The sequence below is a fragment of the Oculina patagonica genome, chromosome 9 (assembly GCF_052425735.1).
Source record: "Oculina patagonica isolate OP01 chromosome 9, crgOcupat, whole genome shotgun sequence".
In the NCBI taxonomy this organism is placed as follows: Eukaryota; Metazoa; Cnidaria; class Anthozoa; order Scleractinia; family Oculinidae; genus Oculina; species Oculina patagonica.
The window spans coordinates 29,051,847-29,063,847 of NC_135766.1; the positions used below are offsets into that span (position 1 = coordinate 29,051,847).

At 40.0% G+C, this 12,001-nt stretch overlaps 2 protein-coding genes and 1 pseudogene across 5 annotated transcripts in view; 2 read left to right on the top strand and 1 right to left on the bottom strand.

The window, feature by feature from the left end:
• The window catches only part of LOC144664648 (uncharacterized), a 29,809-nt gene extending 25,401 nt beyond the window's left edge, over positions 1-4,408 (top strand). For all 3 annotated transcript variants that reach the window (XM_078525816.1, XM_078525815.1, XM_078525817.1), the window contains exons 14-17: positions 324-698; positions 1,001-1,135; positions 1,370-1,609; positions 3,187-4,408. In XM_078525816.1, the coding sequence (XP_078381942.1) occupies positions 324-698; positions 1,001-1,135; positions 1,370-1,609; positions 3,187-3,527 (1,091 nt within the window). In that variant the 3' untranslated portion in view covers positions 3,528-4,408. The remainder of the gene's footprint in view (positions 1-323; positions 699-1,000; positions 1,136-1,369; positions 1,610-3,186) is intronic.
• LOC144664823 (C-type lectin domain family 4 member E-like) overlaps positions 1-12,001 on the bottom strand; it is a 197,681-nt gene that overhangs the window by 72,949 nt on the left and 112,731 nt on the right. The window lies entirely within an intron of this gene.
• LOC144664845 (proprotein convertase subtilisin/kexin type 6-like) overlaps positions 9,207-12,001 on the top strand; it is a 75,367-nt pseudogene continuing 72,572 nt past the window's right edge. Inside the window, exons 1-3 of the transcript XR_013572861.1 lie at positions 9,207-9,246; positions 10,551-10,746; positions 11,113-11,217. The product of XR_013572861.1 is annotated as a proprotein convertase subtilisin/kexin type 6-like (transcript). The remainder of the gene's footprint in view (positions 9,247-10,550; positions 10,747-11,112; positions 11,218-12,001) is intronic.

Here is a 12,001-nt window from a genome sequence, read left to right on the forward strand (position 1 = left end):
CATAACATGTGGTGATTTCAAACGGATTGTCCCTGGGTATCTGTAGAAGTCAAGATGTATTATGATGGTATGTTGTAAGCGAGATATACAAACACAAAATGTCAAAACCGTTTGTTGTGCAGTTTGCCTGCAAACTGTTATGAGGAAATGAAACCGTTAAAAAGTTTAGCCTTTTATTTTTTAGGCTGCTTATAAATTTACTGATAGCCTGAGTGTACAAGTATAAACATTTGAAAATAAAACGAAAGAATTTAGGCAACTCTACTAGTACTCTCTTTAGAAACAAAAGTGCTTACATATGAATATATTTAATATTTGCGCAGATATTTGTGAACCTGGATGGAGTTATTTTAAAGGCTTCTGTTACTTCACGAGCGAAACCTGCACAAACTGGACCAATGCGCTATCAAAATGTCGGCAAGCGAACTCCGTTCTTGTTGATGTAAACAGCAATGAGGAAAATGTTTACATCCAACACAGACATAATGGCGAGAAAGCGTGGCTGGGATTGAACGACAGATCAACAGAAGGTGACTTCACTTGGGCGGATGTTGGACGGGCGAACTTTACAGCTTGGGCGAGGAACCAGCCTAATAATTACAGAGGAGAAGATTGTGTTCACGCCCTTGGTTTGAAGATGAACTACGAGTGGAATGACGTGAAGTGCAGCGACTGTCATCAGTATACTTGTAAGAAAGGTGGGTAATAAACAAATAAATAAACAAAAAAACATAAGTAAAAGGTAAATAAATAAAGTACCAATGCGGCTAAAGAGTGAAGGAATGATCTAGGGAAAAATCAAGTGAGAAATTAAGAAAACAACGGAGTGACTGAGCGAACGCGTGAAAATGATCAAGCAAACAAGCGATCAGAAACTATAAGGTTCTTTCCGGAAATGGATATTCAGATTAATTATCAGGAAAAAAAGAATGTGTACACATACTCGAAGAATGTTAAACCGTGTTATATATTTTTTATTATTATTTTGTTTACTTAACAGACCTAAATGAGTGCGACAGAGAGATGTGTCATCAGTTTGCCACATGTGTGAATTCGCGAGGTTCATTCTCGTGCACCTGTAACCAAGGATACAGTGGAAATGGATTTGAGTGTGGTAAAATATATCCATATGCAGGTCAGTTAAATTACGTGTTTAACCAATAGGAATTTTTAACAAGTTTCTTTTCTATTTACCAATGCTATATACAGTGCCTGCAATAAGCACAGTAGTTCTAAATATATTGCCATGAAAATATTAGGGTCATTTAAATATTTTTTTTTGAAAACTATTGAAACCATTAACGGATTTTAAGTTAAAAGTCCCTATTTCAGTTACCTATTAATAGCCTTTTAAAAAAATATTCTACAGGAGGATTGTCAGACTCAGCCATTTTAGGAAATAACAACAAATACCTGACCTTGTTAAGCGACTGGTTAAAATCAGTCGCCCAGAGCATATCGTCTCAGTGGAAGCGGTGTTGGAGAGCGTCGGTGGATGGCTGGGCATCAACAACTTTTCATGGAATGTGTGACAGTAAGGGACCAACTGTGACAATTGTACGTGTCGGCGGTCGGTATATCTTTGGCGGGTACACCAGCCTCTCATGGAGTAAGTGACATGATTATACATCTTTAATACATGTGTATACTTAAAAGTAAAATAAATAAAGCTACACAAAATGGCCAAAATGCTGTGACATGCTATATAAAAAAGAGTTTTTAGGCACGATTGGTGTAGAATAACGTCACCTTTAAGATAGTTAGATAATTTAACACGAAATAAAATTTCCTTCAGTTTTTAAGAATGTTCCAAAAGTTATGTTCTCGTCAGTTACTATTCGACTTCATCCAGGGAAGAGGGGTAGGGGGAATCCAAATGGCACTTAGTATGACTAAGGGGCTGCGAACCTAATACCGTAGAATTCCGGTTATAAGCCCTGGGCTTATACAACTTCGTAAGGGGTTTTGGGTGGGCTTATAAGCGGAGGGGCTTATATCCGGGAGGGCTTATAAGCGGAATGAAAAAAACGTTTCGAAACAAGCCACGGGAGTGTTGATGGAAATACCTTTTTAAGTTAAAAACGCATAATAAAGCAACATTTAGCCTTGTTCAGTACTGTCTTCCGGCAGAGGGGGGCTTATATCCGGGGGGGGGGGGGCTTATAATCGGATGTATTTTTTTGTTTCCAGGATAATGGGCCTATAACCGGGGGGGCTTATAAGCGGGAGGGCTTATAACCGGAATTTTACGGTATTCGACTAGTGCATTTATTAATACAATAGCACAATAGCAAAGGGAGGGTGTTGTGGATTCCACCCTCCCTTGAGTTTTTTTCTGAAATTTGAAAAGCGGAATTTCTCTTTAATGCTGCAACGTTCAGTAGTTGTTTATTCAACCCTTGCGTAAATTTTGATATGTCAACCATGTGACCATGATTTTTGTTTATTATTACAAGCAGGTCTGGCCAAAACTAACTTGTACCAAAACTTGTACCACCATAATCAAGGCTGAATTAGAATGCGTGAAATCAATTTTTTTATTAATCTGATGAGTGACTCGAGTCACACACAGTGATCAAAATAAAGAGACTGCTCGCTGTTTAAATATTTGTTAGCATTTAATTGGGTTTTGAGTGAATCACGCTGCGTCGAGTATCTTTACTTGGTAAAGAAACTTTTATGCTGCGGCGTGCAAAAGAAACACTTACTTGATTATTAACTGGAAGTTAATTAAGGTAAATAAACCGCCGTAGCGAATTTTGAAAAGCTAAACTGTTAAGCGTTAGCCCTTTGTCGAAGCAAAGTTCCAAAGGGCTAACGCTCGAAACATCAGCTTTTAAAACAATTGCTAGGGCGGTATATTTCCCTTTATCGACTTCCAGCTGATAATCAGTTTTGCATTTCTGGGTATCCGCCAGTAAATGAATCCGACACGTGAATTCATTTTAGAACTCTGAAAGAGGTATCGATTTCTTAAAAAACCTAATCGGATCGTTAACCTTAATTGAAAACTTGAGACAAATTTCAAGGGAACAAGATATCGTACCAAGATGAAAAATTATGGTGAAATGTTTTCCAGCAGTCTACAGTAACCTTATGTAATGCGTTCGATGCGAAGCGGTCCAAAGTGTTATTTATGATCATATAAATTATGACATTTTTTTTCTACTTTGTTTTTCTAATTAGGCTACAGTTGTCGGTGGCAGTACGATTCAGCAGCCTTCCTGTTCTCTTTGGTTAACAAGCCTGGTTGGCAACCACTGAAACTAGATCAAACAGGGCAGTACAGTTATTACAGAAGCCAATCCATCCACAGTTGCTCTTCCTATGGACCAACATTTGGAGGAGGACACGATATTCGCATTGTCAGCTACGCCTCAACTAGGACAAGCTCGTACACAAACCTGGGATACACCTACAGCCCGCCATCTGGTTACAGCTATGGATCATCCTTCGCCCAGTCATTCCTGGCGGGTAGCTACAGGTTTCAACCTGATGAAGTGGAAGTCTTTTATGAAACAGCCTGAATTTATCGCGTAAATCGGAGTCGTAGCTTTACACGCCCTGCACAATAAAAATAAGCTTTGAAAACATATTAGTAGAATAATTATTGTAAACCCTTTAAAAGTAAAGAAGCGGGATATTAGAAAACTTCATTTTCTCAAATATTTCCACATATTAGTTTCATTTACACATGATATGCCAAAAACGAATTGAATTAATAAATACAATAATTATAGTTGTTAGTTCTAAAGGATGATAGCAGCAAAGTGATTACCGGGGATTGAATTGAAATAATTGATTATATCGCGACGACAGCGTTCTCGAACATCATGTTTACTTAGGTTATCAACAGAAACCGGCTCGGATAACTTTATGGTGTCAGCCTGACTTAGTATTCAAACTGAGAAAAATCAGGAATAGATCTATCCAGTAATAAAACGACAAGAAATGAGACCTTAAGCTTGGCGTGGGTGGCATATGGTTTTTAGGGGCGTAACTGGATTTTCTTTTTAACTTAGAATTCTTTCTCGAAAAGTGTATTCCCTGAGTACACAGAGCGGCAAGAAAAATACTAAAAAGAAAACACATTTTACACTAAACCAACTTTTTTTAAAAAATAAACATAACTTTCGACTGGCCGTTTGATGGAGAGAGATCTCATTACGAAGTTTAAATTGAATTTAATTTGATTCTAATTTATCATGCCAAGAATGTAATGTGTAGGTTTCAAGCTGATTTTGCTGGTTTAGATCTTTAAGAAAAAATAGGCTGGACAGATTATGATAGTTCTTGTGCTGTTGGGTACTGATCAGCATTTGTCATTAAATTGTGCTATCTCACAAAATAATTACTTGCAGTTGTGATACACATCGTTGTAAAAGTGTAAAAAAATAAAATAGAGCAGGGAGAAAATATCGTGTTATTTTATCTTTTTTGCTTATTCTTATCCCGTTCTTATCTCAGCTATGTCCCTGATTTAGAGTGACTGCACGATATAACAGGGTTGCCACAGGTCAGAAAATGGCCAGGGAAAAATGACATTCTTGAAGGTTAGGAGAAGTCAGGGAATTTCAATATTTCGAAATGAAGTCCGGAAAATTAAAATTTTAACAACTCTGATTTTATACCATTGAAAGCTGGACGCTTGGGACCACTGCTATATCTGTCAGTTTGGTTTTATTTAGTCAGGTCAGGGAAAATGTTTTTTTTTTTTTTCTGGGAAAACTCGTCAGGGAGATTTGAAAACTGATGTCAATGCAATGCAAGAGAACGTACAAAATAAAAGCCAACTAAAGTGCACTTTCAAGTTGCGTCTGTGACAAAGCGCCGGTCACGCGATGTCACGCAAGATGACAGTTAGCAAATTGCAATTCTTCAGAACGCATAAAAAATGTAAGCATGTCTTGGCGACTGCCATGATCTATAGAACATGCGGTTAATCGGGGTTTATTTTACACCTTTTCACCTCAAACCCCTTTTCACACCAAAACGCCTCGAAAAAACACACCCTTTAATTTGTGGCGCCGTAAATACATAAAGAGCTTATATAAAGGAGACCCTACCTACCCCTGCCCGATATGATTTCGGACAACAGAAACAGAATGAGCTTACGCAGCGTTGCGTGACGTAATCAAAGCAAAGGCAGAAAAAGAGATTATCTGCAAAAGACTTCCATAGCGCATGCTGTGTTTGGTCCACTAGCTTCAGCACTGCCGGATCTGTTAAACAATAGAGATACGCATTGACTCCATGCCCCAGTTGTTTAAAGGTTGGATAACACTATCCGCCGGATAAACTTCTATGCAGTGGATAGCGCAGTGTGGTTTGTTAACACTTACCGACTGGATTGCGGAAAACGTTATCCACCATTTGAACAACGGATGCACAGCGTTTAAAATGTCGTCATTTATTAGACAAAATCAGTCAGATTTGATTAGCCTCGAGCAGAAAAAAGTATCATTGTCACAACTGAAATAAATTAAATATTCCGGTCACGTTTACTCAATTCCTCGGTTCATGTTTTGCTGAAGCGCAAAGCGGAAAAAACAAAATTAATACTAAAGTACCAAGTTTCTTTGCGGTTATATTATTTATTTATTATTTTTGGAGGATGCAAGAAAGACTAGTACTCTCAGTCTAGCACTTTTGCCTTTTTACGGTTATTTCTTCTGTAATAGATTCACGGATCAGCTAGATCATGGCTAGATGGAGAACTACATCGAACAAGGAAGTAATGACAGCCAATGACCGGAAGTAATAGTTCGTTCCTCGTCACCAGGACCTCATTGGCATTGAAATTCAATATAGCCAGGTCACTCAGCACAATGGCGGACTAGCGGCTAAATACAGGAATGGCTCCGACCTGTAATTGGATGATAAAAATAGTAATCAGTTAATAAGTTAACGCTTTACTCATTGTGGCACTTTTCACTTCACTCGAAGGTTTCGTGTATCATGTATTGTTTCTAGTATTTATATTTAGCTCACACCACTCGCGTTTATCTCTTGTTTTGTTCATTGCCGCCGAAATCGCCAAAGTCGCGGATATGTGTATATATAATTCAAAAAGCAATAAAGGCGGGCAAATTTCTACTTACATCGCGTAAAATCAATCGTTTGCGTGGACAGAAGGCGACAGACACAACTTCGTACTCGGGAGCGATTCCTGTATTTAACCGCTGTACAGGAATAGCTCCGATCGTTGATTAGCCGTCACGTGCGGTTTTTTGCACTGAACAGAGAAACAAAGTCAGTACTGTCGATCGATAAATTACGCTGATTGTTAAGTTTAACTTTAAAGCCCCCCTTTTTCTCTACAGTAGACATGAGTAGATTATGAGCTAAAAAAATCGCACACAGCTGTTACTTAGTTAATCGTCTTCCGGAGCGATTCTAACCTGAAATCATACCCTCCCTCCCTACTACTGCTGATGGCTCCGAATGCGACATTTACGGTGGCAATACTTTGACACGCATCACTGTATTACACAGGACGAAAAAACAAGAAAACTAGTTTATTTCTACAAACAGGATCTGCTAAAGCCACACTGTAACCTACTAAAAAAAAAAAAAAAAACAGTACAAACTGGGTAAATTGCGCAATGACTGAGAGTCACGTTATCTTTGATTTCGTCGGGACAATGCTTACTTGTAATACGTGACATGAAAACATTCTGTAAGCAAGAGTCTCTATCAGTTTTGCTGGTAAATTAAGCTTAACTGATTACACAAGAACTACAATAATTGTTATTTGTCTGGCTTTATCTCTTTTTTTTTTATAAAAGCGATTGCTGATCGCTTCAGAAAATCTGTCAAATCACGCTGCATAACCTTTCAGGTCAACAGGGAGTCAAGCGTGGCTGCTAAGTTAGGCGGGAAAAGCGCGCCAAACTTGTATTTGATTCAGCTTTAGAAGATCTTGGAACAGCTTGCTCGACTTGCTTCACTACATAGTCCCCCTGTCTGTTAATTTTTTCTTTCGAAGATGAGCTTGAGAACAACAAAAGGTAAGATGATCTTTCCTCGCTTGCCGGTTTTAATTTTTGTTATCCACGATCTACACGGGCGTAATTAGGCGTTCATGCAGTTGCTCAATTTTCTCTTCTAGTTAACAAAAGGAAAAAGAAATCTTTTGCTTTATCGAGAGCACCCCTCAAAGCTATAGATCCAGTACTGAAGGTAAATATCACATTAAATTATGTATTTCGTGGCAGGGGTTAGAGGATTTGCCGACGCGCGTGTGACGCGTGGCGCGTGGCGCGTGGTGCGTGCGTGTGGAAAAAGCGGAGAATACGAACGAGGCTTTTCCAGTCCTAACTGCATTTTTAAATAAGAAAAATAAAACAGTGTAATAATAATAATGATAATAGTAATGATGATGAGAGAAGAAGATGATATTAAGAAATAACATCAATAATAGCATACACAATAGTAGCAAATGAACATCTCATCTTAATCAATAAAAATCAAGATAGCCTAAATAAGTAAATATCAATAAAATTCTAGTCATAGAATGGAGTTATAAAACAAGAAACGATTGTATGGTGCAATTTGTTTTGTTATTTTTGTAGGAGATCATCGTCAACAACAGGTTCCACTCAACTAGCAGAGGCTCTTTAGCCAATATCTCCTTTCCGACAATTGCTGCCTCTGGGGCTCACACCCTTCATTCTAAAACCCCAGATCGTATCACTGACGTCAGTACGGTATCACAAATTCCTTCTAAGTCCAATTGTGAGCATATGCTGCACACATTTATGAGTGCAAAATATGCAGCTATCACCTGTTCCGTTGGTACCTACACAAAGTCGTCACTGGAAACGTTATTGAAAATCCATTTGCTAAGGGATATCTCTCGGCAAGTCAATCAAGAGATGCAGTGGCTAAGAATGACACCTCAACCACCTAACGAACAGTGTGCACCACCAGGTATTTTGGACGACTTTAATAAGCTTTTATTTGCCCAGAATGACGGAAAAGTCGTTCTTGGCAAAGCAACACTACCTTCAGACCTGGCGACCCTTACCGGCAACAACTGGGTGAATATTGCCACAATCCAAGTCTTCGTGGATCTTCTTAATGCCAACAGCTACGCCGAAACTGCGGCATTCATCCTTAATGATCTAATATCATTAAACGAAACGGAGCTTCACCGGTGGGCAAGTACCATTCAGCGGGTTAAGCAGATGAAGAGCATTGCATTCATTATTAATGTAGCGGGTGGCATTAAAGAGACGCGCGTTGCCACCCCGGCAAATCCTGGGTGTCACTGGACCCTGCTTTACGTGGATACAGTTCAGAACAAGTGGTTCTACTGCGACACCCTTGGCTGGGCTCCTCCAACTAATCTCAAATCCACAGTCGACTCCATCCTTTACGGTTTTTCAAGGTTGTTTCCCGTATTCAGACAACCAGCTCACGGGCGATTTATCGCACACAAACTAGAGGGCAACAGCAGTGGTTTCCACAAATGCACTGGAAGCTGTTTTAATAACATCCCTTTGCAATCCTGCAATAACATTTGTGGAGTAATCGTTGTTGTCATGGCGGCCATAAGTTGCCTTAATCCTGCTTTGTGGAGATTTGGCTTTCTCCAAACCAAAAGTTCTCTTCCGAATGAAATTTCCTGGATAACAAATCCTACCAACCATTCAAGCTATTTGCGAAGAGTGCTAATACACTGGCTAACTGTCAAAGATATTGATCTGCAGCTACTTGGGATCAAGCCCTTCCCTTCGGGAACATAACCCAAAAACCACCCCAGAAAACAGCCCAGGAAACACCCACGAAAACAGCTCGAAAAACACCACCGAAAACAGCCCAGGAAGCACCCCAGAAAAAAGCCCAGGAAGCACCCCCGAAAACAGTGATGCGTGTCAAAGTATTGCCACCGTAAATGTCGCATTCGGAGCCATTCCTGTACATTTGTCAGCGTGTGATAAATACAGGAATCGCTCCGGAAGACGATTAACTAAGTAACAGATGTGTGCGATTTTCTTAGCTCATAATCTACTGTAGAAAAAAAGGGGGGCTTTAAAGTTGAACTTAACAATCAGCGTAATTTATCGATCGACAGTACTGACTTTGTTTCTCTGTTCAGTGCAAAAAACCGCGCGTGACGGCTAATCAACGATCGGAGCTATTCCTGTACAGCGGTTAAATACAGGAATCGCTCCCGAGTACGAAGTTGTGTCTGTCGTGTCTGTCGCCTTCTGTCCACTCAAACGATTGATTTTACGCGATGTAAGTAGAAATTTGCCCGCCTTTATTGCTTTTTGAATTATATATACACATATCCACGACTATGGCGATTTCGGCGGCAATGAACAAAACAAGAGATAAACGCGAGTGGTGTGAGCTAAATATAAATACTGGAAACAATACATGATACACGAAACCTTCGAGTGAAGTGAAAAGTGCCACAACGAGTAAAGCGTTAACTAGGCCCCGTTTACACGGGTCCGGACAAATTTTTGCATGGACGAATTTTGTTCCTGGACCGCCTGTTTACATGGATCCGTGCAAATTCTGTTACAGATTGCAGTGGTGTTTACACGGATCCGTGCAAATTTTAGACCAGTCGCGGCATGTGAATGGCTTTTTTACGTCTCTGTTGTGATTGGTTATCGCTAATGTTTTAAGCTAATCATGTTGCAGCTGATGCAGTACGCGACAAATCAAACATGGCGGCAGACAAAAACTTTGGCTTTCTGGCCCGTGACTTTTTCCTCGGTTGGTTGTTTCGTAAGCTGTACATGCTCACAAAGAAATTCAAACGTGTAAGATGCCTCGATCGATGAAGAAGATCGGAAACAAAAGCCATTTGCAGCAACGTGTACTGCAAAAGCCCGCCTAATCCGGCCAAAATAGCGATGCATGCTGCTGCCGCTCGTCTCCTGATATCTGCATTTGTTTCTTTTGTCTTAAATTTAACAAAATGGAACAAAATGTTTCATTTTCGATAGGCAACCAGGCAAAACATAACTAGATTCCAGGCCTTAACAACGCTATCTGAGCAAAAAGTTGCACGGTTCGGGTGTTTACACGAGTCCGTACGAAATATGGAACCGTGCCGGTCAAAAAGTTGACCTGGTTTTTTCAGGTCCCAAACTTGCACACTTAGGCTATGTTTACACGGGATCGGTTCGGAACGGAACCGGTCCGATTTTCGGACCGGATAGGCCTTCTGTTTACACGGGACCGTTCTGGAACCGGTCCGCAACGGATCCAAAACTGGACCTGCTATTTTGCAGGTCCAGTTATGGATCCGTTCCGGACTGGTTCCAGAACGGTACCGTGTAAACACCTGGATCGGTTCCAAACAGTTCCGTGTAAACAGAGGTCGATCCGATCCGGTCCAGTTCGCTACGGTTCCGGTCCGGTCCCGTGTAAACGTAGCCTTAGCCGTTCAAAAATTCGTCCAGTTCCGCCGGTCCCGTGTAAACGCAAGGTGGAACCGTGCAAGTTTTCATCCGTGCAAAAATTTGTCCGGACCCGTGTAAACGGGGCCTTATTAACTGATTACTATTTTTATCATCCAATTACAGGTCGGAGCCATTCCTGTATTTAGCCGCTAGTTGATGGCGGCGTTTTCTTCGTATGTTCTGTTGATAATACTCTTCAGTGGAAACGATTTTTTTTGCGAAAGAGATTTACACCAATGACTGGGCCGTGAAAGTTCGTGGTGGCCAGCAAGAAGCAGTGAAGCTAGCCCTCAAATATGGTTTCTCTTATGACAAACAAGTGAGTACATGTACATGTTTCGTGCAGAATCTTCAATACATGTATCTGTAGCTAGTTTCTATAAACACAGATTCATTACATTTCTGCTGTAAAACCGTCTTGTCGATTGCATGAGTAGAACGGTCCAGAAAATCTACCCTGGAATTTTAAAACTATACATTGAAACTTAAGTCTCAATCAATTTGAAAGTATGTGTCTAAAGACAAAAAAATCGATTAAAAATGTGGTAAGCTATTTAAGGAATCTATCCTAGTTGAATTGTCGGGAAAGCTGAAGTAAACGCAAGGCAAATATTTCAAGACGATTTACACCTTATGGACATACTGCTAAGACAACTTCTAGTGAAACTTTACAATTTACTTTCAGCTGTTTAAGGACTATCATGTCTTTAAAAAAACTGAACTAAAGAAAAGGTCAGTAAAGACTCAGTTAGCATCTGAAGTCGACAGAAAGCTGGATTTATATTCAAAGGTAAGACTACAGTGCCTGATGATTCACTGTAGAATATTAGATTTCTTTCAGTGCAGAGCCCTGATCAGATTTGAAAGTTACAGTCATTTGAATAAATTATGTATCAGTCATTTCCAAAACCTCCCATCTCCCCACCCCTTAGCTCCGCATAGCCGGGAATTTGACGCAAAACTTCGCCCACCCGTTGGGGCTTTTGACAATCAAAGAAACAAGAGTCAGCGGTCACATGAGCTAAAACATTTCATTATTTGTTAATTCTGGCCCTGTGACTACAAATGTACACGGTACCTGTGCTATTCCCCGATTCAACCTCTATTTTTGTTAGGGTATCCTTTTTGCTTTTATCGAAAAACAGTCAGATAACGTATTACCAAATCTAGAAAGAGCGATTTCAAGCTACACGGAGCAAAAGTAAACATCACTGTTTTTAATTATTTTTGTCTTAAATCTGGAAAGTGTGGGAAATTTGACGCTCTTTGAAGCCCTAACTGGTGGGGCATTTGTCTGTCTAAACTGCCAACATAGCGGGGAATTTGACGGAAATTTTTTGTAAAAATCAAATGCCCAGGGGTTTGCCCAGGTGGGGGGGGGGGGGTAGGGGATGAGCAGTTTTGGAATTGATTGATACGTTATTGTTAACTACAGTTGCCTTTAGCTATCATTATTGCTGCAATTTAAATGTAACCAGGTTTAATGGGTTATAAACTCACCAGGGGGAAATGAAGACCGGATTACAAAAGAGATAAAAACAATGACAACATCTACCTACAGTTCAGTAGCTTGA